Source organism: Chanos chanos, chromosome 7, assembly GCF_902362185.1.
Source record: "Chanos chanos chromosome 7, fChaCha1.1, whole genome shotgun sequence".
In the NCBI taxonomy this organism is placed as follows: Eukaryota; Metazoa; Chordata; class Actinopteri; order Gonorynchiformes; family Chanidae; genus Chanos; species Chanos chanos.
In genome coordinates, this window is record NC_044501.1 from 22,094,152 (window position 1) to 22,112,071 (window position 17,920).

Below are 17,920 nucleotides of genomic sequence, written 5' to 3' on the forward strand. Positions count from 1 at the left end.
GGCAATTGTTGTCAGCTCATATAACAATCCAATTACTCCAATACTTCACGGTACTCTCATTTCTTTTTCTATCCATTCCATTTTATTATAACACACGCACAGACATGCACACACACGCACACACACACGCATGCATGCACACAAGTATGTATATTAAAATATGAGCTCAGGATTTTGACACTCATCATTATTAATCCTGTATGACCTCATCCATTCTACCGTGATTAGTTTTCTAAAGCAGTGGAGTGATGTAATCAGACTGGGGGTGGGTTTAGAGTTTGGGTTTGAGTTCTGATGGTATATACCATGAGGGAGAGCCTTCCAGAGGACATGCTACCAAACCCAGAGAGCGCTGATCGATGATCCTGACATCTCCTCCACAGAACAGGACACACAGACAACAAGTCCAAGGACAGGCATATGTCATTATACACATTATATAGTCAGCAACAACAGCACCACAAAATACATACACAGTCAATCAGAGTTATTGATAATGCACAGAGAGCATTAGAGAGTTATCTATTTTTGATAGAGGGAAAGAGGGAGTAAAGGGGAGAGAAATAAAAGGAGAGAGTAAAGAGAGAGAGAGAGAGAGAGAGAGAGGGAATTCTCTCATGTTCCTCACAGCAGAGTTGAATAGACAGGTCACTGAAGTTGCACAGGTGACATTTTCACTCCTCTGAACAATAATAAAAAGAAAAATAATAAAAATAATGCTGTCTTCATAAATAATATTGAAAATAAAAGAAGACGAGAGAAAACCAGTAGACAAACAATGTCAATGAAGTTAGAGTTGATGCTTGACCAAGACTCTTTTGATTCTGCACATCTCATTGAGATGCCAACTGTTGCTAAGGAAAATGTTCTTAACGGGGGGGGTGGACTTTCCTCTACTGAAAATAAGATGTGAAGGTAAATAAGACGGTAAAAATCTTACAGACATCTTGCATTTAACCAGTCATTCTATTAGTTTGTGCTAGTCAAGTGAGAAAGTAGAAATGCAGAGGGGAGAGAGAGAGAGAGAGAGAGAGAGTGGCTGAGTAAAAGGATGAGAGACAGTCTCTACAGCTATTGTGCTGAAAGCCCTGTGACAGCTCTCAGACCACTCCCCAATTCTCTCATCCGCGCCGCGATTGGTGGACTTGCAGAATCCCAGCAACAGCCCCGGCAGCCTCCTCCCCCTCTTCTGGCTCCACAAAGGACTCAGCACTGAATGAACTGAGTCAGGCACAGACTGCTGAAATAGTAAGAGCTTTTCTCTGTCTCTCTCATTCCTCTCTCCCTCCCTCCCTCCCTGCTCTTTCTCTTTTTCTCTCTCTGTCTCTCTTCTCTACTCTGACAAGCTGCATCACACAGGGAGCCAAACACTCTCATTCAGCGCACTGAAAGGGCATCTTGTGGACCAGACTAAAGCAACAGATCATGCTCTCTGGGTTAACAGACCTAATTCAGTTCAGAAGCACCTCAGAATCTGAACTGTGATGCTTTGGACTCTGTTATCGCTCTGCCACTCCTGCTGAAGACCTCCCAGTGGAGAAGGACAGGACTGGAATCCAAACGCAAAAAAACGTTTTATTATTAAAGTCTGAAGATTTTGGGGGAACTTTGGATCCTCATCTGCGTATTTACAGAGAGGCGGTGTGCGGCCGTGTCGGGAATAAGAGAAGAAAAAAGAAAGGAAAGGAGAGGGTTTGTTTTGTGTTAGTGTTTTTTTCTCTGTGTTGTGGTGCTGTGAAAGTCTGTCAAGACGCCGCGTGCCGTGCTCCGCGTGAAAAATGCCCAGGCGAGGTTGGCCAAGCCCCCGGAGCCGGCGCCCACGCCGAGCCTCTACATGGAACGTTCACAGAGCCGAATCAGCCTGTCCGCCTCCTTCGAGGCCCTGGCCATCTACTTCCCCTGCATGAACTCCTTCGACGAAGACGACGCCGGTAAGCACGAGAGTCCTGACCCTGTCTCTGTCTGCCTCACTTTAGTAACCCTTTAGTCTAACACTGATTTACCCTAAATTCTTGACCCTTAACCCTAACGATGATGATACCTCTTACTCAAAACCTCACCTCTGTTACTCTTATTTCAACTCTGCCCTCTCAGTGACTCTCAGTATGACTTGACCCTTGACTTTAGGCTTAATTACATCTGTGATCTCAGATACTCTTCAACTTTCAACCCTTAGATTGTATCCTCTCATGTTGTTGGCTTCATGGAGTGCACATTGAGTGGTGATCTCAATACTGATGTCAAATGTCAATATTCAAAACATTTTTCATTGGAAAATGCCAATATTTGTCATGGTTGCCCTTGTGAATCTATGGGATGTTGCTGCATCTCACTTCTCAGTTCGCTTTTTCTATCTCAACATGACCTCTCATTAAGCTCAGAAATGGCCACAAAAGAAGGCTGCAGAAATAAGACAGTTGCTAATGATCAGGGTTTAGGTTAAGTTCTGGGTTTGGGTTTAGTTGCCAGTTTAGGTTAAGGTTTTATGTTGGGTTTGGATTCAGGCATGAGCTAAAAATGGTAATTTTTTAAAACTTTTTATGTGTCTGTTCATTTGACATTTAATATGACTGAGTGGATATGTTGAATATGTCCTAAATCTTTATATTTCTCAACATCAGTATTGTCCCTCAGAAACATTTGCTTTCACAGTGTACCAAATCTGTTGTCCACTGTGCATTAGGTTTATATTAGATATTATTTATGAAGTGGTGATGATGGGGGGGGGGGGGGGCGTTCTGACTGTTGACAAATTGTGTATTGATGAATGTATATTCTTTTCTACGTATTTGTTTGTCCTCCACTGCCCGGTCTGGAGGAAAGAGGAAATGAAAGCAGTGTGTGTACCGTGCTGTCGATAGGCCATGAGAAATAAAAAGACTCTTGCTTTTAGTCCTGCTCTGCTTTGTACAAGTAAGACTGTCACTTAAGAAACATGAGGGAAAAAAAACCAAAACAAGTGTGGTTCAGGAATATGTGAATAACTAGACTATGCTTTGGTATCTTTAACACGAGTTTCAAACTCATGTAAAAAAGCCAATAGAAGCTGAAGGTTTGTGCCTCTCACAGTCTATTGAGACTGGCTGTGGCGTCGCTCTGTTCTGAAGAGGTGTGAATACAGGGCCAATTCAAGTTCATTGAAATAGGTTTCTTTTTCCTCCCGCACTCAGTCTCATTAAAGAGAACCAGATACATGAGTTCTCATTATTGCTGCTGCTCAGTGTTACAACCTCAAACACGCACACACACACACACACACACACACACACACACACACACACACACACACACAGGCATACACAAAGACACATTTCCACAATTCCTTTCACCCTTGCAACTGCATATATGGCTTGAGAAAGAGACAGACAGAAAGAAAGAGAGACAGAGAGAGAGAGAGAGAGGAGTTAAAGAGGAAGAAGAAGGAGGAAAATAAAGGTGTATTTGGGCCAGACAGCATGCTCCATAGCAGTGGGATCTGATTGAGTTATGGGATTGGAATGCTAATGTAGGGAAGACGTGGCAGCTCGAGTCTAACGCGGTGTGATTGCAGGTTAATTTCTCCCATGCTCAGGATGATCACCAGACATGCCCTGATGCTACTGATTGTAGTTCAGCTCATTAGAGGCATTATGGCTGGTTGGTGAGGCCTTTTGATTTGTAATCTCCCCTGTGTGTGTGTTTGTGTGTCTGTGTGTGCTTCTGGAAAGGTAAATAGACAGTCAGACATTTAGCGTTCACCTCTCTCTCTCTCTCTCTCTCTCTCTCTCTCTCTCTCTCTCTCTCTCCCTCTCAAGCCTCTTCACACAGCCTCTATTCCTCTGCCACACACACCCACACAGACACACACACACAGAGAGAGAGAGAGAGAGAGAGAGAGAGAGAGAGAGAGTGCTCTCCCTGCCTGATCACAGAGGATTGTGTGGGGGACCTCTACAGAGGCAACATTGAGAGTCCAGACAGTGTGTCTCGCCACTGATCACCTCTGTTCAAGTAGGATAAACTCTCTCTCTCATACACACACACACACACACACACACACACACACGCACGCACAAATACAGCATGAAGTCTACATGCATGGTCATGTTTCCCTGCCTCTCTCGCTCCATCACTGATCTACTGAATGATTAGATATTCAACAGTTTATCCCTTGTGCTACCTAGCATCCATCATTCCTGTGTCATAATGCATATTTATCAGCCAAATAAAACATGCAAATGAGTCAAATGAATAATGCTGATGATTAGTGGATAGAAAGCCACATGGTTAACAGACAGAGCATATAATGAGAGGGGAAGAGATCTGAGGATAAAAAGAGGGGAAAAAGAAGGAGAAGGGTTGAGAGAGAGAGAGAGAGAGAGACAGAGAGAGAGAGAGGCATGAGTGAATGAGCTGCTGCTGAGTGGATGGCAGACGGTATGGTGCTCTCTCTGGACTGGGCCAGCTTTTGGATTATCACCTGTTGAGAGATGTACTGGTGTTCAGCCTGATTACATCTCTGCAACATGGTGCGACCCCCCGCCCCACCCCGCCTCACCCCACCCTCCACTTCTGGGTGAAGCGTGCTGCACACTTTTGGTCTTTTTCCTAGATAATCTAAGCAACGTGGAAAAGCCAGCCAGCCAGGAAAACAGACTTACATCTTACCAGTCATCAACAATGTCCTATGTTTTCCATTTCTCCAGATAAAATTCAGTAAATATACTGTGACCTGCACTATCTTTTCAGACAATCATTTCTGTCATTATATTGTTAAGGTCTCCGCTCTCTAAAATGGGAAGAAAACATGGCTACATTGGTCAGTGTCAAATGTGTGTTACGATCTATTTGAAAAAAAAAATCTAAAACTCTAGCGTTCCAAAACTTTGCCTTTGAATGAAAGAAGGAACTAACCCTGATATGACTAGAGCAGTAAATGAACATGCTAAAACAGAAAAAGTTACAGTTCTAATGACCATTAGTCAGATCTCAGATCTGCAGACACTTCTGAACATTTTGAACAAATATAGAAACAAAATGATTGGTAAGAAATAGAATCCTTCATTGAATTAATGATTTGAGGGGAGTTGAGGGAACCATAAATCAGAAAGCAGGAGGTGAGTTGGTAATTACCTGTCATTCCTACCCAAAGGAGACTGGAGAAGGTGCTCAATCAGTTAGGTCAGAGAGAGAGAGAGAGAGAGAGAGAGAGAGAGAGAGAGTGAGAAAGAAAGAAAGAGTTTGACCCTCTGTTTCTTTATAGAGCAAAGGAAGGAGACTCAGTCCCACTGTGACCGCACTGGAGAAATGACCTAGATACGTCACACTGACCAAATGAGGTTTTTTCTAATAAGGAAAAAGTGAAATTAATAATCAGAGAAACATTGACTTCATGGGGCAGTTTGCAGGAGGTTTTTTTTTTAATATATACAGCCCCTCCCGACACCACCAACCCTCTGTCAAAATTCCACATAGTCCTGCACTTCTCCTAACCTTTACAGCAAAAACATAAATGGAAAATTTGCTGAGGGGAACATATCCTGCAGTGGAATGGAGCTCGGCTCTGTTCTCCGCCACTGCGTGGGACTCCCTTTCAACTCTTTGTCCTTTGAATGGTACAACATTAATCCAAAAAAAACCCCCCAAACAAACAAACAAACAAACAAAAAACAGACAAAGAATTTGGCTACAGAACATTAATTATTTTTGTTTAAATTATTTTGATGTGTCCATAACTTGTGGCTTCAGGCATCTTAGCAAACATGACCATGTTTTCTGCCTCTTTGAGTCTGCATAAAAGTCAAGAGCTCCCAGTTATTGTGTGTTAGGAACAAATAACATGTAACTTCAGTTTATTGATACTTTATATATGTATATGTTACAACATAACAATGCATATTTTAGTATATTACAATATATATCTCAGATAACACTTCATTTTAGGTCACAAATGTATGCTCAGGATTCAGAGGAAAAGTGTTTTTTAAAAAACAAACATATTTACTGCTTGAATACACACACAGGAACACAGCGCTAAGGTCTGATGAATTTCACGTTACCTACCATTTTCTCAGAGCAGTCTGCGTGTCTCCACACAAGATGAACGAGCACAATAGAGCTGGTGGATTAAAAAGCTATGTCTGTTCAAAAAAAAAAAAAAAAAAGAAAAAAGAAAAAAAAGAATGGATTACTATGCTAATGAGGGCAAGAGCGAAGAGCATGACTGGACAAGGGGCTTCTGCATTCACCTGTGTCCGGGAGATTCAACGGGAATGCATGTTTTTTTAAGTCGCTCAGGATAAAAACAAACCTGTTCAATAAACACAACTGTAAAGACTAAAAGCACGATGGCGTCTGTTCAGCAGTTTTGACTAGACTTCCATGTTGAAACTGGTACCACATTTTGCAAAAACATAGTGTGGCGACTTGTATACAAAGAATTTTAAAAAATCAGGACTTGTGCATGAAAGTTGGATAGAATATCCTGGAGAGGGAAATAATGTATCTTTCATAACTTGGTGGCATCTGCTTTTTGATGACTAGTATGGGGATTAAAATATTTAGGACTTAGGACACAACAATAAAAGCTTTGTAAAGCTGACAGGCTTTGTTTGTCTGTTTATTTGTTTATATATATACGTGTGTGTGTGTGTGTGTGTGTGTGTGTGTGTTGAATGGATACACAGGCCAGGGTTAATATAGGTCAGACCCTGTGTGAAGAGTTAGCCTCCAAGGGTGTTACATTGACCGCAACATACGGCCGTGGCCATGTAAAAATGACAGTGTCTTGTTTAATATGTGCTGGAAGAAGTGTGAGCTGGTATCACTCATTTCAGCTGAACTGAACGTTTTAAGGCAAGGAAACCTATGAGACCTCATGGACTGTAATGCACAGAGACATATATACATTAGGGAGAGAGAAAAAGCATCTAATCAGTATTAACTTTGGTAGATTCTGATAATTTGGTTTATCAAGTTAAAGTTTCTCTCATGCATTTTTCTGCACTTTGCACTGGTGTTTTTTGTGTGTGTGTGTATGTGTGTGAGTGTGTGTGTGTACCACAGGTCCAGGTACACACTGTGACTGAGTGCTGCCTCTGGCAGATGCTTAGTGTTATTAATACACCTACACTGACATTCAGTGTACTGATGCCTCAACTCAAAATACCTCATGCACACACACACACACACACACACACACACACACACACACACACACTCACGCACGCACACACGCACACACGCACACGCACACGTGCACACACACACACACACGTACACATACACAGGTATACACATACAGACATATACACACTCACACACACACACACACACACACACACACACACACACAGAAAAATAATGAAATAGCCTATAAAATCCACCCAAGAGAGAGGAACTGGTGGCATTTATAATTCCCGGGTTGTGTAAGAGCGCAGCGAATCAAGGGCAGACGTAAAGAGGTCGGTTGTGATTTATAAACACAAAGAGCAAATCTGCGAGATGTACAGAGCCAAGGAGGACATGGGTTTTTTTCTTTTCCCTCATTTAGAGCTCTGGAGCACATCGTCCCCACATCCTCAAAACGTATGTGTGTGTGAGCTCAGCCTGACGCCGATGATGTGTGTTTCTCACGTTCGCTACAGGGTCAGGGTCGAACTGTCATTTTTGTTTTGTGTTTTAAGAGATCCAATTCTCAGAAATCACCATGAATTGTAAGGACACTCACAAGCTGTATTTCTCATTGTTATATCAATTCTAGTAGTTTTATGGGGGGTTGTGGTTTCAAGGTACATTGAAGAGGTGGTGTTGATTTAGTTTTTGAAATTAGGAGAGCGAATGAAAAACCAATTTATTCATTTCTCATCACTCAGTATTTTCTATGGCTATGCTACAGTTCATAAACTGAATTTCAAATTATTAATCAAACTGATCACCCCAACCAAAAATACATGTGAAACTGCTGGTAATTGCGTTTTTTGTCGATTTATTTGCTTCACACAATGCAGCAGTGCATACATTGTTTGTATAATGACTGTGTAAAGACACTAGCGTTAAGACAGGTTTTTAAGATGTGACACTCTAAAGACCACTGCTCCACATGTTTTCCCATGTGATTGAGACAAGGGGAGAACGCACCACGTTTCTGAGAGCTGAATGTCATGTCTGCCCAGATTGGGTTACCGCAGTGGTGCTGTGAAATACAGCCGAGGTTCCCAGTCCATGTCGTTATCAGAGGTGTGGACGATGGATTCACACCCGAACAACAGGTGGGCCTTTGGACTAATTCACAGATGAATGGTGTTTTTGATTCAGTAATACTTTGCAGCTGAGGAAGCAATCTCTACCCCCTCCCCTCTCCCTTACCTCCAAACCCCAGGAACAATTCTGAGGCTTTTCGAAGGGCATCTGGACTTAGGCAGCTCACTCATTTTCTGAGGTGGCAGACAAGTCACAAGGCTGTTCTAACAAGCTTTATGTGAATCTTCTCTCTTCAGTCACACAAGCCGTCCGTTTATTACAGGAGGAGACATTCTGGGGTCTTCAAAAAGATAACAGCTGCACGCTTTAGCTGATTGTGAGAGAACTGAACATTTGTTTTTGGCTCTGTATAATTCTGTTCGACTCAGTTTAATTTTATTTGCACAGCTCTTTTGACAACAGACATTGTTGCACAGCGTTTGATCGGGAGCCTAGGACGGCAAGCCCTAGTGAGCATGTCTGATACAGACGTCCTTCACCTCCTATATGACATCATCATTCTCTCCTTCACTGTGTTCCCTGTTCTTCCATAAAAAGGTTGTTTGCTGCTAAACACTGTTTAGAAACACTGTTTATTTTGGAAGTTTAGAAATGTAAGCAAGGGTCTACATCACTTTTTGGGGTCTTTCATGTTTCTGATGTCTATCATCATCGCTTTCTGTGTCAGTGAATCATATTTGTGTCACCAAATGTAGCACTAATATTTTTGTGCTTCCCTGTGTTAGGTGCAATTGCAGCTAAGTTGTTATAACCACTGAGGTTTTCAGGTTTTTTGTGTTAAAAAAAGCAATAAATTCAGTCAGCATTAAATTTTTCTTGCTTCAAATCTACAGTTGTAATTCTTGTCTAATTTAATGACCTTACCTTAATGGATTGCAGGTAGACGTCACTGTCCAATAATAGCTCAGCTCCTGCAGAGTGTGTAAGTAATAAGGGACCATTTGGTTTGCACCCTTAGAGCTGGCATCGTACGTTAGGACCCGAAGAGACACAGTGACGCAATGCCCTGTAGGCAGATGGTGATGGTGAAAAAACAGTGGTGCATGTTAGCCTGCTTTATCAGATATTACACAGAATTTCATTTATATAAGACATAAAAGAAAGAATAATGTTCCTTTTGTCCTACTGCAGTTTCCTATGCCTTTACATCAGTATCAGTGCCTTGTAGATTTTAGGGGGAAATGAATATTCTACCAAATGCTAAGGTGAAAAAAGAATAAAAATGAGAGGAGAGAGTGGTTAGGTAACAGAGTATATTGCAGAGGAACCTAGTTATGGCAGAGATAGTAAATTTGCAGGTCTGTGCTCTGACCATTTCTTACATAAATGCACATTGACAGGCTAGTTTTCCACGCCCAGGTTCATGTCAGCATGATGCCCCTGATAAACACAAATGCTCCGTCAGAATGGCACAAAGCTCAAGCTTTTAACTAAATAGCCATTGCATGTGTGTGCCTGTGTGTGTGTGTGTGTGTGTGTGTACACGCGTGCACGTGTATGTGCGTGTGCACCACACGCGCGTGTGTATATGTGCATATGCGTATGTGTGTATGTTTGTGTGTGTGTGCGTGTGTGACTCATTTACGTGGACTTGAAGGCTAACAGGATGTGTTTGTTTGTTTGTTTTGGTTTTGGAGCATTTACATAACCCCTCTCTCATCAGCTTTAGTTAACGTCACTGCTGAGGGCTTAATACACTAATGACACACACTCACATTTTCTTTCTGCCTCTACCTCTCTGTTCCACAATTGTTGCAAAAGCCTTTGTATGCATACACTCATGTCATGTTTATACACACACAGGGCTCAGAGCTGTTCACATACTCAGAGTCAATTCAGCCCAGATGCATACACCCCCCACCACCTTTTTTTTTAAAGAGTGCAATCAAAATGACATTGTGTATGCATTTCAAATATGGTTTGCTATCTATTCATGTAGATGTTTCAGTGCTAGGAATGGATTTGTGTTATATGTATGCAGCTGCTTACAAAAACAATGAAAACATAAATGCAACATGATCCAAGATGGCATAAATTATATATAGTTAAATATACAAGCATAATGTAGTATGGTACAGGGAAAATTTCTCTCTGCAACATAGCAAATATAATAGCATGTTAGCTGAGAGCAAAGGCTACAATAGCCCTGGATGCACTAGTTATAGGTATAAAATCCATTTCCTTATGAATATGAATGAAGAATAACTGTATTACTGCCAAAGCTGTAAAAATGACCCTCTACGGAAATTACCAGCAGGGAGAGATAGAGAGCGAAGATGTTTTATGTCAGATTCTTGAAACTGATTGAACATGTTGTTCACAGCTGGTTCACACTGACAGAAAGACATCCCTCAAACTGAATAGACTCATCCAGTAATTAACATGTATTTTATCCTTAGAGTATGTTAGGAAAGCAAAACGTATACAATATTACCGAAATTAAAAAAAGAGAGTTATAGTTCAAATAGTCCACTTAATTAAGCCAGGCTGACTGACCATCCAGTCGCTGAAATAAAACTGGGGGAAAAAAGTAGAGTGAATGAATAATTTAGTGAAACAGAGAACAGAGGCAGAGAATTCTGGGGTTGCAGGCCTTAATTTGAGCAGAACTATTTGAATCCCCAAAATGATCTCAGGTATATTAATATAAATTTGAAACGTTGCTGGCCATTTTCAGGGGGTCATTTCTTCACCCTCCCTCATATCCAATTATAGCCAAGGTTAGAGCCATGTTTTAAGCATCTTTCCGCTTTCTGACACAGCCCTGCACAGTGGTTGCTTATTCAAATGTTTTGGGTTGGTGGAGAGTTATGGCACAATGCAATCATTTAACATTTGTAGTGGTTTGTGACTTTTGTGGTTTTGTGGTTTGCAGCACTGTTGGTGGTGGTGTTTTGTGTGTGTGTGTGTGTGTGTGTGTGTGGGTGCATTGGCTCTCCACTCAGGTGAAGCAGATGGACTCTCATCTGGGTGTAATCAGAGGAACCCAGCAAGTAGATCTGCTTTTTTTTGAAAGGCATAATTTAAGCTTGCAGAAACCTGTGAGATTTCAGATTAAGGTACAAGATTTGCACAATGAAACAGAAAATGTTCAATTGACTATGCTTTGGCATTATAAGAACCATCTGTTGTAAACAGTGTCTTGACAACAGCCACACAAAAATAAGCATAAGTGCGATGAAAGAATCAACACCAGGAAGACCCCACCCAACTACTGGACACGAACTAAAATCTGTCATGGCTTTCTATCTGCTTAAACATAAACAGGATCATGACACATACGTGTGTAAGGGCTTTTGCTGGCTTTTGTTCTTGGCTAATTCCATCACTGTGGACTTTCAGAACCTCCAGAGAAACCCAGTTAGCAGAGCAGAATTCCATTGGTTTATCTCATGGCAGGTCTCTATGGTTCTCTTAATACCAGCTTTGGAAGTGTCTATGCTGGGAACAGGGTTTGCATCTAAAAACTGCAAAAAAAAAAACATATTAAAAATAAAATAAAACCATATATCAGAAAAAATGTGTTTATTTCCGTTCTGTCACATGGGAACATAAATGTTTCAGATTGTTCCAGGCCTTTCTTGAATGCTTCCTCCTGATCGGTCCATGAGTGATCATTATTTATGTATAATGACCTCTGTTTCAAACCTGATTATATCTGTCTGCAAGCATGTTTTGATCATGGTTCTTAAGTGGTTTCTAAGATAATCGGTTTGGTTAGTAAGTTATTGAAAACGGGCTTATGTTTCGTGGCAGAATCTAGAACCCTTAATAAACAATCCTTAATGAATACAATTAATCTTAACTCTCCCTCATGGAAAATTATGAAGTTATATATTTGCCAAATAGCTCTATGTAGGGATCAATTACCAACGTGTCATTGCTTGATTTGAAAAATGACTTGCTTACTATACATTACTCTGTTAGCTATGGTTACAGCCCCTTCCACAGATGCTGAAAGTGATGGATAGTCCTACAGTAAACGTTAAGTCAAAGTGTGCATCATATTTCATGGATTCGTCATCAACAGTGCCTGCAATGTGCCATATACTATAAATAAATCAATTGTGCAAATGCACCATTGTAATGCTATATGTCAACATTTGACATTTATGAGAAGGACTATAGTTCCCATCCTGAATTTTGCTATGACAAAACCTACTGTAGAAATAAGATTTCTGATTTTCCAAATGGCTGGTGGTTGGAGCAAAGGAGGGCTGGGCCACATAGCTTTCTGTTTCAGTCCATATGCCTCAAAGACATCATCGATCAACATTGTCATTGACCAATGGTTTTCTGACAACACCAATTCATCAGAGGAGTTAATAGCCAGTTGAAACAGGCATGAGTAATGAAGGGTTACATGATGAACCAATCAGTGACTGGGAAAAACCACAGAATCGACATCTCTATTAAACATCAACAGCACCCTCATTTAATCAATATACTATGAATCGGTCTATTTGGAAATCAATAAAATCTTCTTTTTTGTGATAACAAAAACATATGTTTAAACTATAAAGGACAAGGTAGTTGCTAGTAGTCCACATGGTTGCTAACAGGAAATCCTTGTGTTTATATAATTATACATAATTTCTTCTTGCACAGTTTTGAATGAATAACCTCAGCTCCAAGTCTTTAATTGCCAGTTGTAACAACCACTCAAAAATTCACCTTAGCTTTTATTTTGATCCCAATCCTAAACCTTTCATAAGCCCTAACCCTAACTCTGACCTGAGACCCTGCCCTGCGTTCAAGCTCAAGTTCAAGTTTATTTGAATAGCGCTTTTTACAATCAAAAATTGTGTCAAAGCAGCATTACAGCGATTAGTGACTCCCAGTGAGCAAACCCAAGGTGACAGTGGCAATGAAAAACTCCCTAATGAAGTGAATAGGAGGAAGAAACCATGGGAGGAGCCAAGATTCAACAGGGGGAGCCCGTCTTCCTCTGGCCAGCACATGGAATAGACATTTACAGTGTAGAATGAGTCCAGGGTAAACAGATTCAATGGTCTATACAACTATTTACAGTATATGATTTGTTCACAGTATAAAAGAGATAATATACAAGGCTCTAGGAGTTCTACGTGGTATCAGATATAGACTAATTTGATAACCAAGCAGTGTTCATATCAGTAAGTTTGTCTTTAAGACCAACTGTACAGTGGCCAATAATGATAAGCTTTGCTATAGTTAAAACTGAGATTTTGACGTGGCTGTAAAGGACAGGTTGCTCTTAGTTCACAGTCAGGTTGAGTCAGCATCACTGGTGGGCCACTGGCTCAGAACGGGGGCCTGCAAGAGCTACCTCATGTATACCTGAACACACTGCAAGTTTACTGCTGACATACGATGATCTGTAGATAGGTTTGGATAATATGGTGTTAGACTGTTCTACAGGTTGAGTGGAACATCTTCCATTTGATCAATGGCCCTTGATAGTAATAAATAAAATACTGCCAATGTCAAAGATAAGGATCAGACAAGCAGAGATTGTTAAGTAGAGCTAAATTTAGATAGCATCAGACAGTGCACTGAAAAGGCCCTTCCAAGCCTTGTGTTTCACATTTATGACTGTCACTTTGATTAATGAGTTTAGGTCCTATTAATAAAAACAGAGAGGGATACAGTTTATTGCCACCTACCTCTATGGGTGGGGGTATACATCATATTGAATGGGAAACTTATCAGTGCTGCAGAGAGGCAGGGGGTGTCTCGTCTTCTAGCTTTATTTCGTATACATTAATGAGGTGTTTTTAAGGACAGAGTGCTACCATGTACTGTTTTTCTTCCCCTTCAAATATTATTCATGAGCAATCACAAATGGAACACAGTACTCACAATAAACTCTTATTTTTTAGTGGAAGATAAAGAGTAACTCCACTGTGTCCATTTTTGTAGAAATGCTGTAAACGATCTAAACACTGAGAATGTGTTCTTGAGAATATTTTTTCAATATTTTTTCAGCAGTCATGTACCCAGAAGAAAGAGAAAAGAAAGCTGGTTGAGCGAGAGCATGTGAAGTTGAGGGAATTCAGGAATATTGTTTTTTTATGGCATTTTGCTTGAAATATTTTAACATGTATTGGGATACCCATCATGTAAAGTGGATACCCATCGCTATAGCAATGGAGTGAAGCGCATCTTGCTACATCTGCTGGATCAGTGCTACCACTTCCCACCAATCACATGGGACAGCACAGGACAGAATAGGTCAGCACTGATTAAACTTTGTCACCACGATCACATGGCAAGCAGTTAGGGATAAGAGACCAGTTTTGGTTTTCAAAGTACTGTGAGGACAAGACTGGATCCATGGATATTTATTACAAAACAATTAAAGTTTGTTATTCTGAATTTATGTTTTCCAGAAAAATCTGGCAAAAGACCACATTATTGATGAAGTGTGTGAAGAAGTATCTGACAGATATTAAAGTGTTCTATGTCATTATACATTGTAGTTGATTTTGCTGTACCTAAATGAGCCTAAAATGTCTAACCACAAAGAACAAAAACAAAAGCCAAAAACAAGCAAATAACAGTTAACCAGATTTTCTTCTCTTCATTTCCAAACTGAAGAGAAACACTATTCACAGAGGCTGAAGCAGTAGTAATGAGTGGTAATGATCTACAAACTAAAACTGCCTCAGACATCATGAGCAATGATGTATGCAAAATTTTACAGGTTGAAACTATAGTAGGCCACTCCTTCAGAAAGTGGTTCTGGATTTTGCTCCATTCATGTAAATGGGGCATTAGTCAGATCTATTAAGTGCACACATGTAGTGCACACATGTAGTGAATAATCTATAATTGTTCTTGATGTTTAGTTTAATACAGAAGTAGTGCTTTCCATAGGTATATCTCACATCTGTAAAACAGGGCATCCCAGGCAAGACGACGACTCTGGAAGTTTACTGTAGCTGTGATGCACTGTGTGGATTAAAACTTCTCTAAAGTTAATTAATGTCTCAGACAAATGGAAGGGCTGTGTTCTGATATGAAAGATTTATTTGGCTTCGTACAGTGTCAGTTCTCATTTTAAACACCAGCAAAATGACTGGCACTGTGAATTCAGCTTGGAGGCTTGGCTCTGTCTGTGATGGGTTTTCCTCAAATGAACCTTTTTTTCATCTTAGAAAGCCAACACTAGCATCTATAAAATAAAACAGTGGTGAAAAATCAAATGGTATACCTTTCATTTACTTCCTTTAGAATCCAGTAAACCACCATTCAGTGAGAATTAGGAGTTGCCAACTGGCAGAAAATCAAACAATCCTAATTTAACCCCATGTAGTCAAGGCCTCCCACAGATTAATCAGTGTTTACGGTATTGAAATGTTACACATCATAAAACTTCTACCTACCTTTCGCTTGCGTGCATTTACAGAGCCCTTTCACACAACTGGTGCCTTCAAAGTTTTCATGCTAACCACATTTCATCTGCTCTCACTTTGCCCACCATGTAATGTTATCTGTCAGCAGCAGTTTGGACTTTCTTTAATTACTGCAATGAAGTCTTTAGCCATTCATCTCCACTCAACCAGAACTTTCCTGGTGCCAAGACAAAAACAAACAAAAAAGTGTAAAAGTGTGAAAGACTGCAGAATTGGTGGGTTATTGTATATAAAGTATTGAACAAGCAAGCTGAAAACACAATCAAAAAAGAGTAGGCTATTAAAATCACTCTTCTCTCAATCATTGCTTACTTTACCAAATTCTTAATTTGTTGCGTTCAGTTACATTGTCAGTGGCTCACGCAGACAAAATAGCAAACATGTAATCAGTTACTCATTCATTTTCCAACTGTTTTAGGTAGAGAAGACTGACTGGCCCAAGCCTTAGCTGGTCCTCTAATCAGTCAGCACTGATGGCCTGGTTAAGAAATATGCCACTAGTGTCAAAATCTGTGTATTTCCAGGACAGAAATGCATAAAGCAAAATTTGGTGATTTCAGGGTAAATTCAGGTTGCCATGTTATTTCACATTGCACTGACTGTCATGTGAGAAGAACCTTTGGAAAGATGTGATAAACAATAACACAATGAGGATAATGTGCATTGACATTTGGAGGCATGAAAAAAGTCACAGGAGAGAGAGAGAGAGAGAGAGAGAGAGAGAGAGAGAGGGAGAGGGAGAGAGAGAGAGAGAGAGAGAGAGAGAGAGAGGGAGAGAGAGATCTCCAGAATTTCCACCAGTCCCGGTCTCCCATGGCAACAGTGTCTTTTGGGGTGCATCACATGAGGCTGAATGTTCCGTCTGTGTGTGTCAGTCCGTAGACTCTCAGTGACATAGCAGTTATAGCATGTGCACATGCACCTAAAACTCACGATGAAATGAGTGGTGCAGGATTTTTCAGGAACAAGTCTAAACAGGTCATGGACCATTCCAGTATTGAACTGCAGACAAATAAATAAATAAATGAATAAATGGATTTTTAAAAAAGGCTGATACATGAAGGAGAGCGGTGTTGCTACCTGGACACATTTTGTTCTTGTACCCTATCTCTAAAGTCTAACCCAATTATGCTAACATAGACTTAGGCACAGAATAAATCAATAGCTGTTTTTTTTTTTTTTTATCTGCAGATGTCTGAGTTATGTGTTATGAATGCAGGGTCTAGGGCCCTTACTTGGGACATTAAAATTAAAAGTATTACATTCAGTGTATTTCTTAAACAAAACCTAGTTGTTGCAGTTATTTGTATGTGGAGCTGGATTCGGTTAAATACACACTGTTCCAGGGCACAAGGATCCGGCTTTATCTCTAGTACGTTAGAATTTAAACTCACCCAAACTGTTTTTTTGTTACAAAAGTGTTTGAAATGCAGTCTCCTGTTCAAATCCATGCCAGGTTATGCTGATTAGCCCTAATCAGTGGCAGTTGTGTGGTTGACAGCCGTGATGTACTTAACAGTAAAATCACACATACAAAAGTTCAGTTTATCCTTATATAACTATATTGTACATTATATAATTATATTTCTACATACTATCTACCTGAATAGTTGTATAGCTCTATGAATTTTGTCTGTAAAAAATGACAAAATGCTCACAAACCATATTTTCTCCCCCATCACGAAATTAGTGAAAGAACCTGCTGCTGTATTAGTATGAGAACAGTGCTTTATATTTTAGTTCTAACTTATCAGTAAAACACTTCTTAATAAAATTGTAACCTCATCCTAAATTGAATGTTGTCTGACCTGAACACAAGAAATCTGTGAAACATCAGTTCTGTAAATACCGGGATGTGGATGAAAACCAGTAGGGCAAGAGCTGAATTCCAGTTACATTATACAAGTGAGTGAAGCCACACAACAGAAACTGTTTGTTTGTTTATTTGTTTGTTTGTTTTGTTTTGTTTTGTTATGTGCACGCATAAGAGGGTAATATCTGTCCTCCACAATGAGCTGAGAGGTGAACATTCACACTGAGTCTTTCAACACCAAAACAAAATGTATATGAGTATAAATAAAAAGAATAAATATCCCTGAAACCCTCACATCTCTATGCTAATATCTCCTGCCAAGAATTAAAACATCCTCTGCCCCTCTGTGTACAGATTAATAAAACAGGAGACTCCCAGCCTGATCTCTGAGTCTTTCGGTGCGACGCAGTGAGTGTTTTGAATGGACTCCTTCAAGTGTTCTGAGTCCGACAACGGCACCCTAATAGGC

At 40.2% G+C, this 17,920-nt stretch overlaps 1 protein-coding gene across 3 annotated transcripts in view; it reads left to right on the plus strand.

Moving 5' to 3' along the window:
- The first annotated feature begins 1,834 nt into the window (after positions 1-1,834).
- Positions 1,835-17,920, plus strand: part of rims4 (regulating synaptic membrane exocytosis 4) — a 29,721-nt gene continuing 13,635 nt past the window's right edge. Inside the window, exons 1-2 of one of the 3 annotated variants that reach the window (XM_030780654.1) lie at positions 1,835-1,931; positions 5,102-5,104. In XM_030780654.1, the coding sequence (XP_030636514.1) occupies positions 1,835-1,931; positions 5,102-5,104 (100 nt within the window). Of the gene's footprint in view, positions 1,932-5,101; positions 5,105-13,096; positions 13,103-17,920 lie in introns of all 3 variants that reach the window. The other 2 variants (XM_030780656.1, XM_030780655.1) reach the window with 2 other exon arrangements.